This window comes from Periophthalmus magnuspinnatus, chromosome 10 (genome assembly GCF_009829125.3).
Source record: "Periophthalmus magnuspinnatus isolate fPerMag1 chromosome 10, fPerMag1.2.pri, whole genome shotgun sequence".
Lineage (NCBI taxonomy): Eukaryota > Metazoa > Chordata > Actinopteri > Gobiiformes > Gobiidae > Periophthalmus > Periophthalmus magnuspinnatus.
Window position 1 is genome coordinate 36454039 of NC_047135.1, and position 18617 is coordinate 36472655.

At 45.7% G+C, this 18617-nt stretch overlaps 1 protein-coding gene across 1 annotated transcript in view; it reads right to left on the reverse strand.

Annotated features, from left to right (window-relative positions):
* Nucleotides 1-18617, reverse strand: part of col23a1a (collagen type XXIII alpha 1 chain a) — a 152785-nt gene that overhangs the window by 8571 nt on the left and 125597 nt on the right. The window contains exons 6-18 of the mRNA XM_055224789.1: nt 15287-15313; nt 14767-14793; nt 12597-12623; nt 11661-11687; nt 7002-7076; nt 5864-5980; nt 4049-4075; nt 3924-3950; nt 3700-3753; nt 2704-2763; nt 1899-1961; nt 1744-1821; nt 1566-1589 (exon numbers count right to left, since the gene is read on the reverse strand). Of these exons, the coding sequence (XP_055080764.1) occupies nt 1566-1589; nt 1744-1821; nt 1899-1961; nt 2704-2763; nt 3700-3753; nt 3924-3950; nt 4049-4075; nt 5864-5980; nt 7002-7076; nt 11661-11687; nt 12597-12623; nt 14767-14793; nt 15287-15313 (633 nt within the window). The remainder of the gene's footprint in view (nt 1-1565; nt 1590-1743; nt 1822-1898; nt 1962-2703; nt 2764-3699; nt 3754-3923; nt 3951-4048; nt 4076-5863; nt 5981-7001; nt 7077-11660; nt 11688-12596; nt 12624-14766; nt 14794-15286; nt 15314-18617) is intronic.

The following is an 18617-nucleotide window of genomic DNA, read 5'->3' on the forward strand; positions in this document are numbered from 1 at the left end:
GTCGGACCCTGCACTCTGTGTTAATCAAACACACACCACACTCACAGATAAACATCAAACACACACCACACTCACAGATAAACATCAGGCACGAGCAGAAACCAGACCTGTGTGAGAGAGACTGGACACACACTCCTGTACACACACACAGTCCTGTACACACACACTCCTGCACACACACCTGTACACACACTCCTGTACACCTCCTGCACACACACACTCCTGCACACACACAGTCCTGCAAACACACACCTGTACACACACACTCCTGCACACACACCTGTACACACACTCCTGCTCTCGGAGACAAAGTCACACAATTAAAGTTTGTGTTTCTGGAGGACGTGACAATAGAAGCACAATTTGAAATAAAAGGCTATTTTTCTTAAAACCTGGAGTAAAAATATGAACTCAAAAACCACGAGTATCACAGCAACCAGAGAGCCAATCAGGAGCCAGGCTGATGAAGGTCACGCCCCTTCCTGCTTAGCAACGCTGTCAATCAAACCTGTTGCTAACGCTAACAGGAGCGACCTCGGGGAAAGAAGGACCTGATTTGTCTGTTATTAATGTTCAGATCTGGATTTACAGACACAAAAGTGAAATAAAAACCCCAGGATCATGTAGAGGGTTAATACGAACATTTAAGACCAGAATGAGTCTGAAGAGACAGAGACAGAGAGGGGACAGAGGGGGCGCTGTTTATACACAGAGAGTGAACTGGAGCAGGAAGTGCAACATGATCACTTCCTGTTTGGAGCGCGGCGGCGGGTTAGATGTGTCCTTCACAAACACAGTCTCTTCTGTTTTATATCTCAAGCCTCTTGTCTTCACATTTGTGTCACTCCATTTATCAAAGGTTGATTTTTTTTTAATGGTCCGAGCAGCAAAGTCTTTCCTCCATAAATGAGTCACGTTCTTAAACAGATCTGCAGAACGTGACGATGACGCGTCAGGGACAAAGACACAGTTTAGGATGAAACACAAACGACACCAGAGTCTGTGTCTGCGAAGACGAGCAGGACGCCGTTCATCACCAAGATCCACTCGAATCATGACAAACTGAGGACTTTTCACTCACTGGACATTCAGACAGAGCTAAAAACGTATAACCCATCGACCTGCTCGCCACCGCGTTTCACATCGTCCTGTGTATAAACAGCGCCCCCTCTGTCCTCTCTCTGTCTCTGCTGCTTCAGACTCATTCTGGTCTTAAATGTTCGTATTAACCCTCTACATGATCCTGGGGTTTTTTATTTCACTTTTGTGTTCGTAAATCCTGATATAAACATTAATAATCAGTTCGCTCCCACTGTCCTCGCTCCTGATTGGCTCTGTGGTTGCTATGATACCCGTCCTACACCTGCTCTGGCCTCATGGTGACGTCTCGCTCAGTCTCTTCACACAGTCTGTGAGCTCTAAACGGCGCCCCCTGGAGGCGGCCGTGCGGGCTCTCGTGCACACGCTCAGTGCAGACGGGGGTTTAACGCGGCGTTTTAATGCGTGTGTCAGTGGTTACGGTCCAAAGTGTTAGCGTGCACTGGACACACATGCTTCAGTGTTACCGAGACGCTGATGGTGTCGATGGCCTGTCAAACACAAACAGTTTCTTTAGGTCTGAGGTCCCGAGGTCCCGAGGTCCCTCTGCGCCCGGTGCCGTGTTCACTTATGTTTCACATTCGATATATTGTGAACTCGATACTGTTTCACAAAAGCCGCCGCGTCTGTGAGATAAGGCCTCACCTGAAACGCGTCCAGGAGTTTTCCATTAAAGTCGATGATGTCGGAGGAGCCGGAGGAGCCTTTTTCCCCGGGGTAACCCTGGACACACGACGCTTATGTTTGTTATCGTCGTCCGTCATTACACAGAGAAACACCGCAGACAGACAGGAACCTACCACTGGCCCCTGAGGCCCCTGAGGTCCCTGAGGTCCCTGCTCTCCCGTCTCCCCCTTGTCCCCCTGTAATTAATATAAAGTCATTCACATGTTTTTCATTTACACGACCAGGCAGAAGTTTGGACTCGCGCTCATTCAGTGTTTTATTTATGTATTTTTACTATTTTCTACATTTTATAAACTCACAGACGACAAAGAAAAATGTGTAAGAGCCAAATATGGAATTATTTACACACGTCCCTCGCTGTTTCGTGGTTCACCTTTCGTGGTCTCGCTGTTTGACGGATTTTCTGTGTGCAGTTTTACATCGTCTGAGTCAGTACAGAATGTGTTCAGACAAATTTACATAAACGTTGGATCTCAGTGTGACTCTGAAGTGCTGTACGTTTGCAAAACCCACAATGTCGATGAAACGTTCTGCACCGACAAAGACGCCTACGAAGGTTTGAACTTTGAGAGAGTTTAAACGAGAGAGAAATGTGAGAAAATGTTAACGTCTGTGTGAGAAAAGTGTATAAAGTGTGTGGTGAGGGGTTTTACAGACAAAAACAGAGAGAATAATGTAAAAAATAAAGATGATATTGTGAGTTATTTTTAGAACGTGACCCGAGGATACAGAGACCAGTGAACTACAGAAAAAAACGTAAATATCTCTAATAAATATTTGACAAAACAAAGGAGGGACACTGAGGATTTGAATATAAAATATATTTTAAAAAATTGTAGATTTGTTTAATAAATTGTAGAAAGTTGTAAAAATAAATAAATAAAACCCTGAATGACGTGAGTCTGTTTTTGTGATGACCTTGACCCCGGGCGTCCCGTCCACTCCACGCTCGCCTTTCTCTCCAAAACCAACGTCCCCCTGAAACAGAACAAGTCATCAGGAAACACACACACAAACACACACACATACACACAAACACACACACACACACACACATACACACACAAACACACACATGCCACACACATATCACACAAACACACACACACACATACACACAAACACACACACACAAACACACACATGTCACACAAACACACACACGTCACACAAACACACACATCTCACACACAAACACACACAAACACACACAAACACACCCCAACACACACAAGTCTCACACACACACAAACACACACACGTCACACAAACACACACAAGTCAAACACAAACACACACACACACGTCACACACATGACCAACGTCCCCCTGAAACAGAACAAGTGATCAGGAAACACACAAACACACACATGTCACACAAACACACACAAACACACACACGTCACACAAACACACACAAACACACACACGTCACACAAACACACACAAACACACGCCAACACACACAAGTCTCACACACAAACACACACACGTCACACAAACACACACAAGTCAAACACAAACACACACACGTCACACACAAACACACACATGTCACACAAACACACACACAAACACACCCCTGTCACACACAAACACACACATGTCACACACAAACACACATGTCACACACACGTCACACACAAACACACACATGTCACACACACAAACATGTCACACACAAACACACACACGTCACACAAACACACACAAACACACGCCAACACACACAAGTCTCACACACAAACACTCACATGTCACACAAACACACACACAAACACACACATGTCACACACAAACACACACACGTCACACACACAAACATGTCACACACAAACACACACACCCCCACACACATATCACACAAACACACACACACACACACACACAGGAGCAGGTAAATCAGTGTTTCACCTTCTGTCCTGGAGGCCCCTGAGGTCCAGGTTCTCCAGGTTCACCGTCCTCCCCCTGAAAACACAAACACACAACACTTAAACACAACACACAAACACAACACTTAAACACAACAACACACACACACACAACAACACACACAACACTTAAACACACAAACACACAACACTCAAAGATAATAAAAAATATAATCCAAATAAAATAAAAGTTAAGTAGAATCTCACAGGTTTTCCTGGCGTCCCTGGAGCTCCCTGAAAAAAATAAATAAATTAAAAAAAATAAAATGTAGAAATAAAATGATTAAAGTTTAGAGTCAGTCACAAAAACATGAAATTAAAGAAAAATTTACCTCATAACCGTCACGACCTGGAAAACCCTGAAGAAAAGAGAGAAGTTTATGATTCTGCCACAAGAGGTCAGTGTAACACAACACACACACTAACTACACACAGACACACAGACACAGACATACAGATACACACACACACTGTCCCACAGTCTGTCCTCAGTGTGGACAGGACACGTCTAAAGTCTCAGGGAGTGGGATGTGCAGAAATAAAAAGAGACTGGTTTGTGCAGAACATTTGACTCTTGTTGATTTAAACTGTTTATTTCACATTAACTTCAGTTTAACTCAGACTTTAGTGTCTCATTTGTTTTATCTGATTCTTCAGAGTCTGTGTAAATGTGGAGCTCGTATAAACTGAGTCGAGTTAATATCGTATCATGGTCTGTGTATTGAGGTTTATATCGTATCAGGAGCTTCTTAATGCCTCAGTCTGAGCTGATGTTCTGCTCATTCTTCAGGTGGTAGTTTTCAAGTGAACTCCTCCTTTTACCTTTAGTTCAGATAAGAGACAACTCCAGGACTGAAATAATCTATCTATCATATGATTCTAGTGAAGGTGGAGTTTAAAAACACAGAGGAGCACTTCCTGTATCACCACATGATGACATCACAAGGTGGAACAGAGTGTTTTCAGTTTGAGAGAAGAACTTTGAGAGAAGAACCATGTGTAATGAAGCCCAGGTCCAGGTCTGTTTGTGATGATGAAACATTAGAGTCACATGGGCCTTTAGTGTTTTATTTCATGTTGCGTGTAAATTTAAATCTAATCCCAGCGACGCGGTCGACACATAAACGTGTAGAACCATCTGCTCTGCTGCTCTCACTTTGTTTCCTCTTCTGTTTTTTCTCTCTGTTCTTGTTGTGCGTCTCGTTCTGGTCAGTTTGTCTGTTTTGTTCTTTTGTGTAAACACTTTGAAACGATCTGTGTCGCTCACATGTCGCACACTGTGTCTTTATACCACACACTTTAAATGCACAGAGCTAACCTGTTAGCCACCGCGCTACAAACAGGAAGTGATCATGGGTGCACTTCCTGCTCCATCGACTCCGACTCCAATTCCCCGAGGTCGCTCCTGTTAGCCTTAGCAACAGGTTTGATTGACAGCGTTGCTAAGCGCCCGCTCCCTGTTAAACCAGCGGTGTGGGCTGAAGGGGCGGGACCTTCAACATCCTCACTCCTGATTGGCTCTTTGGCTATGACACTCACTCCTGTACCTGCTCCAGCCTCGATGAGCTTCACTCTGTCACTTTTGTCTTTGGTCTAAGTTAATATTTTTACTACAGATTTAAGTCCTAAAAAGTCCTGGCCCTAAAAACAAATTATTCTGAGAATCTGACTCTGAGCAAAAACTCCACAGACCCGACTCAGCGAGTTTCAGGAAACTTACAAACAGAGGAGGAGGAGGAGAGGGAGGGAGGGAGAAGGAGGGAGAGAAAGAGGGAGAGAGAGGGACAGACAGAGGTGGAGCAGGACAGAGCTGGGGTCAGTTTCTTTTGGACGTTGATGTTTCTCAGAGTTTAGGCCACACCCCCAAACCAGAAGAACAAGTCCAACACAGAGACGAGGCCCGAGGACAAGACCCTGACCTCGGCCTCACGTCTGGACACTCTGAAGGGCACTTCATCCAGAAATATATATATATATATATATATATATATATATATATATATATATATATATATATATATATATATATATATATATATATATATATATATATAAATAATATAAATCTAAAGTGTTTTCTGTTTTTTTCAGTCAGTGGTTTTGTTTTTTATTTGTCATATTTTTGTGTTTAAATCAGAGTAACTCACCGGTTCTCCGGTGGGGCCTCGAGGTCCGTCTTTGCCCGTGTTCCCTGGAGGTCCGCGGGGGCCGGGGGGCCCGGGGAGCCCGGGGGCCCCTGGAGGTCCAGCCTGACCTTGGTCCCCCTGAAGGAGACGCAAGAAAAACACTGAGCAACAAAGAGACGACAGTTTATCTGAGAAAAGAGACGTTTATATGAGACACATCTCCACCTCCACCTCACTCCACCTCCACCTCCCTCCTCCACCTCCCTCCTCCACCTCACTCCACCTCCACCTCACTCCACCTCCACCTCCACCTCCCTCCTCCACCTCCCTCCTCCACCTCACTCCACCTCCACCTCACTCCTCCACCTCCCTCCTCCACCTCACTCCACCTCCACCTCACTCCACCTCCACCTCACTCCACCTCACTCCTCCACCTCACTCCACCTCCACCTCACTCCACCTCCACCTCACTCCTCCACCTCACTCCACCTCCACCTCACTCCACCTCACTCCTCCACCTCACTCCACCTCCACCTCACTCCACCTCACTCCTCCACCTCACTCCACCTCCACCTCACTCCACCTCCACCTCACTCCTCCACCTCACTCCACCTCCACCTCACTCCACCTCACTCCTCCACCTCACTCCACCTCCACCTCACTCCACCTCACTCCTCCACCTCACTCCACCTCCACCTCACTCCACCTCCACCTCACTCCTCCACCTCACTCCACCTCCACCTCACTCCACCTCCACCTCACTCCACCTCCACCTCACTCCTCCACCTCACTCCACCTCCACCTCACTCCTCCACCTCACTCCACCTCCACCTCACTCCACCTCACTCCTCCACCTCACTCCACCTCCACCTCACTCCACCTCACTCCACCTCCACCTCACTCCTCCACCTCACTCCACCTCCACCTCACTCCTCCACCTCACTCCACCTCCACCTCACTCCTCCACCTCACTCCACCTCCACCTCAGTCCACCTCCACCTCACACCATCTTCCTTCCTTCCTTCCTTCCACCTCCTTTTACCTCCTTCTTCCTCCCTCCACCTCTTCCATCTCCATCCACCCCCCCCCCCACCTCCTCCACCTCCCTCCACCTCCCTCCACCTCCTCCACCTCCTCCACCTCTCAATCCCAGATCTACCTTCAGAAATCTTCTCTGAAAGCTGCTGGTTTGTTCTCCAGCGATAAAGCCGTGGTCATAACGAGGGAAGACCATCTGAAGAAGAGTGAACGAAGAGAAGAGGAGGAGAGAAGAGGAGGAGAGGAGGAGAAAGGGGGAGAGAAGAGGAGAAGAAAAGAGAAGAGGAGGAGAGAAGAGGAGGAGAGAAGAGGAGGAGAGAAGAGGAGAAAGGGGGAGAGAAGAGGAGAAGAAAAGAGAAGAGGAGGAGAGAAGAGGAGGAGAGAAGAGGAGAAGAAAAGAGAAGAGGAGGAGAGAAGAGGAGAAAGGGGGAGAGAAGAGGAGAAGAAAAGAGAAGAGGAGGAGAGAAGAGGAGAAGAAAAGAGAAGAGGAGGAGAGGAGGAGAAAAGGGGAGAGAAGAGGAGAAGAAAAGAGAAGAGGAGGAGAACAGAAACAGAGGCAGGTGTGAGTGGACGTGCAGAAATGTTACAGACTACAGCAGAACGACAGCGGCTCAGAACGACAAGACTCATGATCCTAAAGTGAAAGTGAAAGTGAAAGTAGAGGCACACAGGAGCAGAGCGGCCGGGGGACAGCAGGGGGCGTCAGAGTCTGTGGGACAAACCTTCACGGTCAGAATCTGGTTACTGTGCAGATTGGCAAATGTGCTGTAGTTTGGAGGACCCTGTGGAAACAAACGACAACGGAACTTAAACACATCTGTGGACAGAGGACAGAGGACAGAGGACAGAGGACAGAGGACAGAGGACAGACCAGCAGAGAAACACTGTGGAGTCTGATCTGTTTCCATGGAGATTCTGAATGTTCCACGGTGGCATTAAACTCATCTGTTTCACATGTTGTTGGTAAATGGTCAGACTATTATTCCACCTTCAAGACTCAGACACAAACACACACAGACACACACACACAGACACACACAGACACACACACACTGGGGTGAGGGGGGGTGAGTGTCTTGCTCAATGACACAGCAGACCCAGAGGAGCAGACCCAGAGGAGCAGACCCAGAGGAGCAGACCCAGAGGAGCAGACCCAGAGGAGCAGACCCAGAGGAGCAGACTGAGGGATAAAAATGGTCTTTAAAGGAGCTTGTGTTTGTAGGTTTCACTGATGACCCGAGTGTTTGGAGAGTGTTACAGGAGTGTTCTGGGAGAGTGCTCTGGGAGTGTTTCTTAGGTTAAAGTCACTCTTAGTTTTCACTCTTTCTTGTCACAGTTTTGAGTGACTCCTGACGAGGGGGCGGAGCCGTCTGACCATGTGACCTCCACAGAGTCTGAGCACATTTTAATGTCTTTGTCGTCCTGAGCGTCAATGAAACGCCAAAAGAAGATGGATGACAGGAAGTAAACAGAGACACACGGCCACTTCCTGTTCACCTCTAGAGGAACCGGGTCAGATCCACACGAGGGAGAGCCCAGAGCTTCATGTGACTCTGGGTCTCAACAAAATATGAACAAGAAAAAACATCGAGGAAAACACAGCCCCAGACGACAAGAAATAAACTTTGAACAGAGACGCACAAACACACACACACGCAAACACACACACACACAAACACACACACACCCCCACACACACAAACACACACACACCCCAACACACACACACAAACACACACAAACACACACGCACAAAAACAACACTACCTTCAAACTCCTCAGAAACATTAAAGGTTGTGTGTGTAGCGAATGTGGTCGTGTTGTACATGTAGTAGACGTGTAGTAGACGTGTTGTACGTGTAGTAGACGTGTTGTACGTGTAGTAGACGTGTTGTGCGTGTAGTAGACGTGTTGTACGTGTAGTAGACGTGTTGTACGTGTAGTAGACGTGTAGTAGACGTGTTGTGCGTGTAGTAGACGTGTTGTACATGTAGTAGACGTGTTGTAGACGTGTTGTACGTGTAGTAGACGTGTAGTAGACGTGTTGTGCGTGTAGTAGACGTGTTGTACATGTAGTAGACGTGTTGTACATGTAGTAGACGTGTTGTAGACGTGTTGTACATGTAGTAGACGTGTAGTAGATGTGTTGTACGTGTAGTAGACGTGTAGTAGATGTGTTGTACATGTAGTAGACGTGTTGTAGACGTGTTGTACATGTAGTAGACGTGTTGTACATGTAGTAGACGTGTTGTACATGTAGTAGACGTGTTGTACATGTAGTAGACGTGTAGTAGATGTGTTGTACATGTAGTAGACGTGTTGTAGACGTGTTGTACATGTAGTAGACGTGTTGTACATGTAGTAGACGTGTTGTACATGTAGTAGACGTGTAGTAGACGTGTTGTACATGTAGTAGACGTGTAGTAGACGTGTTGTACGTGTAGCAGTCGTGGCGTTTTCTCTGCTCTGACGTGAGTTTCTCTGAGGCCTCAGTTTTTACTCGTCGCCATCGCGCCGCCGCCAGCGCTGGACTCTGTGGTCTTCACCTCGAGCCAAAGTTTGGATTTATGGTTTAGACGACAACAGGATCTGGAGCCGTTTGAGCCGGAGCAGAAGTGAAGCTTTACACGGAACAAGGAACGGAGCTGGACTCAGGAAAATGTTTCATATTTGAGGCTTTGGGTTTGGGATTAACTACTTAAGTACATATACTACATGTACTTGAGTGCATATACTACATGTACTTGAGTACATATACTACATGTACTTGAGTACATATACTACATGTACTTAAGTACATATGCAACATGTACTTGAGTACATATGCAACATGTACTTGAGTACATATGCTACATGTACTTGAGTACATATGCAACATGTACTTGAGTACATATGCAACATGTACTTGAGTACATATGCTACATGTACTTGAGTACATATGCTACATGTACTTGAGTACATATGCTACATGTACTTGAGTACATATGCTACATGTACTTGAGTACATATGCTACATGTACTTGAGTACATTTGCTACATGTACTTGAGTACATATGCTACATGTACTTGAGTACATTTGCTACATGTACTTGAGTACATTTGCTACATGTACTTAAGTACATATACTACATGTACTTGAGTACATATACTACATGTACTTAAGTACATATACTACATGTACTTAAGTACATGTAGTATATGTACTTAAGTACATATACTACATGTACTTGAGTACATATACTACATGTACTTAAGTACATATACTACATGTACTTAAGTACATATACTACATGTACTTGAGTGCATATACTACATGTACTTAAGTACATATACTACATGTACTTAAAGATGCACTGAGGCTCTTCTTCGGGTCAGGGCCTTTGAGCTCCAGACGTCTTCACACGAGAGCGACTCACTTATTAAGAGAAAAGTCTGTGGTCACTCCAGCGTCCGGCAAAAACAGAATCCAACTGATTTGATCCTGACCTCCGCCGCACCGAGGGCCGCGCCGTGCGCCGCGTGAGCTCCTGTTGTATGTTGTACTGCACAGAACATGAGGCTCTGCGTGTGTCCAGGGTGAATATTAAAATCAGATGTTTGTCTAAATAAATGACATTGGGATTGTACCAAACTACAGCCTCAAATAAGTATTTTTGAAGCAGACTCTAAAATAAGTATTATCAGATGAAAAAGTAGGAAATACTATAAAAATCCTATGAAATGACTGAGATTTACCACATAATCAAACCCTGTGTCAATGATCTCTGGTGTCGTTCCTCTGGTTTTCACTAAAGTTCCACTCTGTTCTTTTCTCTGAGCTCATGTGGGCGACAGTAGTTTCATTTATAAAGAAACATGTCGTTTGAAACATGGTTCACATTGAGCTGAATCCAAACCACCACCAGGAGACTCAAACCACTGGAAAACAGCTCTGATCTTTACAGTGTGGATCCTCCTCCTTCAGGGGCCGTTAATATCACAGAAAAACCAAACTCCAGAGTGAAGCAGATGAGTCTCCGGCTCTGGGCTCGGTGCCTCAGATGTGACGAGTCTTTGGTGATTTTTGATAAAACATTTGCTCAGTTTGTGTTTGAGGCTGTGGCCGAGGGAAACCTCAGAGGGAGACCGGGTCGTTGGGATAAACAGGAGTTTGAAGTATTAAAAGTGCTGAGCGTTCCATGTCCCGGGCCGTAAACCTGTAATCTGCCTGTATTTACTGTGTGGCTGTGTACTGCAGTTTTCCGCTGATGTGATAACAAGGAAGTACTTTTTCATTCATTATGGTCTGTCTGCTGCAGAGTTTCAGGTTTGGTGTTTCTGACTCATTATTTGTCAGTTCAAATATATAAATCAGTGTTTTCCTCAGACGTCATGAGTGTAAACCTGACGCGTGGGCGGAGCCTGTGGAGCTGATGACACATTTAGGTCACGTCCTGATCCACTTACCTTACTCCACTTTTCCAACGTTTCATCATTGGTTTTATTTTATAAATCAATGTTTCGCGCCGAGCTTCAGCACAAGAAACAGGAAAACACTGGAGTTTCATTAAAACAGAATAAAAGCCTCAGAGTGTCAGAGCACAGGCCGCACTGTCACTGTGAGACTTTATGTTTGAATAAATCAACATTTAAAAACATGTTCTTAAGTTTAAGTATTTACAGTCTCTGGTGTCGATGTACTACATACATGTATACAGTACTGTACTGTACTGCACTACTGCACTGTACGACTGTTTTTACCTTATTGCTGAGTCAAAGGTCAAAGGTCAAAGGTCCTTACCCTCGGCCCCACATCTCCTCTGTCTCCCTGTAACAGAAACAGTCAAATCGTGTTGTCAGCGCCGCAGTGTGGAACATGTGCAGTGCTTCTGTGTAACCATAGCGACGGCTCCTACTGTAACTAATGAATGTGAACGGGAAGGAAAAGCAGCGGGGTCATGTGCCTCGCCGAGCGCACGAGGACTACTGCATAAATCACTCTGTATCTTCCTGCGTCACACTGACACGAGCTTCAGAGCGTGTTCGCTGTCGTCTCTGAAACGACCCGAGCGATTACATAAAAGAACCCGAGTCTGTCCTGTACAATCGCACTTCATCGGAGCGGCCACTGCTTCTGACAGAGGCGATTTACGAGAGCTCTTATCGGGAACCCAGATGACCACGTGCAGCGGGGAACGCCGCCAGGACCGACGGCTCCAAACATCTTGGACTGATGAAAAAACTCAAACATCTGGCTATGGTTGAAGCGATGGGAGGTTTTTGAACCTGTTTAGAACCTGACGTGAGAACGAGAGTGGAGATAATCTGAGTGTGTGTGGAAATGAACACACGTCTGTTCTTCTACTTGTGTTGAAAAGTTTGAGCTAAAATAAGAAAAACTAAAGTGAACAAATAGACGACACCTGAGATTTACACTAAGTCAGAGCTTCTCAAACTTTTCACACCAAAAAACAGAAAAATATCATCAAGAACCAGATCTAAAGAGAGACTTTACCAGAACTAAACCAGGTCTAAACCAGGATTAAACCAGGATTAAACCAGGATTAAACCAGGACTAAACCAGGACTTAAATGAGAATAAACCAATCCCCAAACTGCAGAGCGCCCCTCCTACCACCAGAGGCCGCTGTGGACCACCTGTCGTACATGGACCACAGTTTGAGAAACACTGACATACAGCATAAATCACATGTTCCTCTGTCCACTCAGGGTCATACCTTTTCTCCCTTGGGCCCAGCTGGTCCCTGAGGAGGAAACAGAAGGAGACAAGAATCAGGTCTGGAATAAAACGCCGTTCATCATCCAGACACACGAGAGCGAGAAGTACTTTATATAAAGTATTATCAAACACATACGAGCGAGAAGTACTTTATATAAAGTATTATCAAACACATACGAGTGAGAAATACTTTATATAAAGTATTATCAAACACATACGAGAGCGAGAAATACTTTATAAATTATATATAAACTATTACGTGTCCGTTTTAAACATAAATCACAAAAGCACTGATCACAAAATGGCCGCTGTAGTCGCCACGGCGACGCAGACACTGCTGGACATGTTTATTTTAATCGTAAATTCCTGATATTTTGAAAAACTAGAACTCACTTTGTTGATTCCAAACATAAAACATTTAGATTTTTACTGTCCCAGTTGCTGTGACTCAAAGTGACAAAAAACACAGTTCAGGCTCATTTTTACAGATTTTAGAGACTCGTTTGGCCGATATTTGGGGCTGATATTTGCAGTTTAAATCTCCAACAGAGGGCGCTGTTTTGTTTCGTTCAGCCACCTGCCCTGTTTTATTAGAGCCTCTTACATTTAAATGGAGTCTGTGTTTATACAACGTGAAAATGAATCAAACTAAAGTGAAACTGCTCCGTGTGACAGACTCAGGACAGACACGGGGCTGAATCATGTAGTTGGACCTGAGCTCACGACAAAACGAGAAATATGGAAAATATCTGTCAAATAAATAAACAAGGAAATAAACGAGCAGCTGTTTTGTTCTGATCCGTTTTGTTCTGATCTGTTTTGTTCTGATCCATTTTGTTCTGATCCGTTTTGTTCTGATCCATTTTGTTCTGATCTGTTCTCTTCTTTTCTGATGGGCTCAGATCAGGAGGTGAAACTCGATATAAATCCATAATAAATTCTTTATGTTCAGATTAAACACACGTTTCATGAGTCTGAATCCTGTCGATAGAACATTATTTCTTCCCTTTAGCGTCGGTGGTGAGTCGAGTCTTTTACTTTAGGGGAGAGTAATCAGGGCCGCTCCAGCTTTCAGGGGGCCCTCAGCACAGTCTGTCCCTGGGGCCCCTCGACAGTGGGTGGACCTGGGCTCAGCTGTTTGTGATTCATTTTGACATTTTGACCCTGGTCTCATCACCTCGGCACTTATCTGATTGTGTTTCTATTTATTTGACCAAAAGACTGAAATGTTTTTTATCTAAAAAGAACCGTTCAAATGTCCCTCAGGGGCCTCAGTGCACCTGACGTACATTTGGGATATTTCAGCTGCTGTAAACACCCGAGCAGTTTTACATATTGCATTATTTTCAGTGTAAATATATGGGGGGCCCCCTGGTGACCTCGGGCCCCTGAGCAGCGGCCTAGTTCACTTATAGTCTGGACCGGCCCTGGTTGTGTTCAGTACATGCGGCTGATGAACATCTCACTCCTGTTTTATGGTTTAAGAGTCAAGAGCTCAGTACCACGGCACTCAGCTTTCTGTTTATAGGCGCCATTTTGAGGACTTTTCACCTTTCAAACGACATAAACCACCAGTGAAAAGTCTGGACACGCCCCCTCATTGTTTGTTGTGTTTTTTTTTTTCTTTATTTTTACTAATATAATATGTGAAGCAACAAATATGGAATAATGTAGTAAAGACGTTTAAGAAGCAGGAAAAATAAACAAATAAAACATGGACGAGGGGGCGTGTCCAGACGTCTGACAGGGCGTGTGTTGAACGAGGGGGCGTGTCCAGACGTCTGACAGGGCGTGTGTTGAACGAGGGGGCGTGTCCAGACGTCTGACAGGGCGTGTTCGTTGTTAATTTCCATGGTAACAGTTCTGATTTGTTTTTCCTTCGTCTGTGCTTTTTATTTCTGGAGGAAACGGCTCCTTCGGCGTAAAAACCTCGTCCTCCTCCAGACGCAGACGTGACGGATGAGCCGGAGCTGAGCCATGACTCCCCTGAGGCCTAAAACAAGATGGCTCCCGGGAGTGGGCCGTCCGTCTCCCGCCCGGCGCTCCCCGTGGGACACTTAAAAAGATTCATACGACGGCGCTCGAGATTCACCGCCACCTGCGCCGCACTCGCCAAGACGCCACGAGAGAAAGAGATACAAGAAACAAAAGAGACGGGAGCCACTGACCTGACTCCCCTTCAGCCCCGGCAGGCCCTGGAAAAGAAAAGAGCCACAGTCAGAGTCAGAGCCACAGTCAGAGCCACAGTCAGAGTCAGAGAGCCACAGTCAGAGTCAGAGAGCCACAGTCAGCGCAAAAGTGAGAGTCAGAGTGAGAGCAACAGTCAGAGCCACGGTGAGAGTCACAGTCAGAGCCACAGTCAGAGCCACGGTGAGAGTCACAGTCAGAGCCACAGTCAGAGCCATGGTGAGAGTCAAAGTGAGAGTCACAGTCAGAGCCACAGTCAGAGCCACAGTCAGAGTCACAATCAGAGCCACAGTCAGAGCCACAGTCAGAGTCACAATCAGAGCCACAGTCAGAGCCACGGTGAGAGTCAGAGTCAGAGTTAGAGTCAGAGTGAGCCCGGCAGGGCCCTGGAAAAGAAGAAGAGAGTCAGAGCCATGGTGAGAGTCAGAGAGCCAGAGAGTCGCTGTGAGAGCCACAGTGAGAGTCAGAGCCTGTAGCTGAAGTCTGTGGATCTTTACTCACTGGTTTTCCGTCCAAACCCAGAGGACCCTGTGAGGAGAGAAACAGATTATTATTATTATTATTATTATTATTATTATTATTATTATTATTATTATTATTATTATTATTATTATTATTATTCAGATTCAAACAGATTATTTAATGTTGTTAAATCTTCAGGACATAAAATCAGATCAGGTCAGAGACACAGACTCACGGCTCCTCTGGACATGAGCTTCAGAAGAGCCGTGAGTCCAGAAGAGCCGTGAGTCCAGAGGAGCCGTGAGTCCAGAGGAGCCGTGAGTCCAGAGGAGCCGTGAGTCCAGAGGAGCCGTGAGTCCAGAGGAGCCGTGAGTCTGTGTCTGGCGGCTCCTCTGGACTCATGAGCTTCAGGATTAATGATTATTTCATTATTTGAAGGTTTTGGCGACACTGATCCTTTAAAGATGCACCTCCTGCTTTTTCAGATCCGATACTGATTTTGATACTGTGACTTTAAGAGATACCGATACCAGAGACTAAACATTTATTTAGTTTAAACTGAAACAAAACTCATCCAGATGTTTATGGAGCTGTTTCAGTAACGACAGAACGACTTTGTGTAAATAAAAGTTTAAACATTCTGAGACTTTCAGGTTCGATCTGTAAACGTCTCATTGAATCAGTTTAAACGTCAGGATATCGACTGAACCGATATTTGAAGCTGATATTGATCCAGTGAATGTTTCGGTATCAGCCCCGACCAGAATCAGATCAGTGAATCATTTCTCCATCATTAAAATGAGGAAAGAATCATTTTCCTGAAACCAATGAATCGTCTTTTGTGGAAAAATGAAATCGGAATTAAATGAGCAGAGTCTGAGAGAGGGAAGAAAAGAGGAGAAAAGAGAAGAAAAGAGGAGAAAAGAGAAGAAAAGAGGAGAAAAGAGAAGGAGGAGAGAAGGAGGACAGAGAGGAAGGAAGCGGAGAACATCACAAGTTTAAAGAAGAAACACATTTTAGTCAGACAGTGATGGTGAAATGCATCGTGGGTCTTCAGTCTCTCCAGGTTCTTTTGGTTTATGATTCTGGTGAGTCTTGGTGATGTTTTGGTGAGTTCTGGTGATGTTTTGGTGATGTTTTGGTGATGTCTTGGTGATGTTTTGGTGATGTTTTGGTGATGTCTGGTGTGTTTCTGTGTTATGTCCAGAGGAGCTGGTTCTGACTCGGACAGAACCATAAAGTTTAAATCAACAGAAACAATCAGCCAATGACCTGCGTCATCAAAGCTCCGCCTCCTTCTGCGTCTGAGCCAAAACGTCTCATTTGTGTAAAATCCAACACTCTGTATAAACTACGCTCTTTGTTTTATTGAGTAATTATCGATAATTGTTTTCATCCCAAATGTCTTTTCTTCACATCTGCGGCTCAACGGTCAGTTTCATCTGAGACTGAGTCTCAAAGGAATTACACACATTTAGTGTGAAAAAGAAACAACATCCACATTTTGGATCAAACTCTGCAAAAGCTCAAGATGATATCAGCCTCCTCCTCCTCCTCCCCCTCCTCCTCCTCCTCCTCCTCCTCCTCCTCCTCCTCCTCCTCCTCCTCCTCCTCCTCCTCCTCCTCCTCCTCCCCTTCCTCCCCCTCCTCCCCCTCCTCCCTCTCCCCCTCCTCCCTCTCCTCCTCCTCCTCCTCCTCCTCCTCCTCCTCCTCCTCCTCCCCTTCCTCCCCCTCCTCCCCCTCCTCCCTCTCCCCCTCCTCCCTCTCCCCCTCCTCCTCCTCCTCCTCCTTCTCCTCCTCCCCCCCTCCCCTCCTCCTCCTCCTCTTCCTCCTTCTTCTCCTCCTCCCCCCCTCCCCCTCCCCTCCTCCTCTTCCTCCTCCCCCTCCTCCTCCTCCCCCCCCTCCTCCTCCTCCTCCTCAGTTTGCTCTTCGTCCCTCGAGTGGACGACTGGACGGATCACTTCACACTCAGCAGCTCTTTGGACCAGGACTTAAGTGAATCTTTAGGATTGAGCTCGTTCTTTATCAGCCCCATGAGTCCAGCCCGGTCCACACAGGGTCAGGAGAAAACACTTATTCAGAAAACTAACTTTGAGGACCTATGTTCTGGTGCAGGTGCTTTTTCATTTGGCGTCCTGCAGAAACACTGACCACTGAACCTCAGGAGTCACACTAAATAAAACTATGTCTGATTCTGATTCTCAACATGATTCTTTGTCGCTGCAGTGGACGATGAGCTTATTTCTTTAAACGTTACAAACCAGTAACTCTTTATATTCCACAGAAACATTTACGTGATCGTCCCACTATGGTCCTCAGAATGTCCACGTAGTCTCTCAGTCGAACAGGTTATGATCCAAAGTAAAAGTCATAGGACTGAAGACGTTTGGCTGCTCTGACTTAGACCTGAGGAGATCCATGTTTGGAATTACAGCCACGAGCGTCATAGCAACCAAAGAGCCAATCAGGAGCCAGGCCCGCCCACCACATCAATGGTTTAACAGGGAGCGGCGCTTAGCAACGCTGTCAATCAAACCTGCGGCGAACAAACACGAGCGACCTTGGGGAAAGAAGTGCGTTATAAAAAGTGTGTGTGCGTGTGTGTGTCGGGGTGTGTGTGTCGGGGTGTGTGTGTGGGGGTGTGTGTGTCTGTGTGTGTGAGACTCGTGGCTGAACACACTGGGGTTAAGGCCGAGCACAGACTAAACTCTAAATCTCCTCGTGCTCTTCCTGTCTCTATCCCGCAATGATTCAAACAACAGCACAGAGATAACACGAGGACTTAAATACACGAGGTCAGAGGTCAGCGCTAATGTTTTAATGGAAGTACACAGGGTCAAAGGTCAGATATGAAATGTACTGGACCTGAGCCTGATCTGATGTGTCTGTGCCTGCATTGTGTCGTGTTGTGTCGTGTTGTTTGGGCGTCACAACAGATACAATTCTGATTTGAGTAAAAATAGCATGAGAAAAACTGTATTAATCAGTGTAGTGTGAGAGGGGGTGAGTGTGTGAGTGTGAGAGTGTGAGAGTGTGTGTGTGTGAGAGTGTAACAGTGTGTGAGAGTGTGTGAGTGTGTAACAGTGTGTGAGAGTGTGAGAGTGTGTGTCTGAATCATCCATGTCCAGATCAGTTTTGTTCTTTCGTCTTCATCCCAATCAAATCTGTACAATTTTCTGCTCTTAAATCTTGGCTCAAATTCAAAATGAAACAGACGTGAAAAACAAATGAAACAGAAGATCAGAGTCTGAAACAGAATCAACACAAACACGTTCAGTTTGACTTTACTCTGTATAATTTAAATGGTCAAAGCTTTACAAGAACCACACACACAAACACACACAAACACACCCCAACATATTTACACACA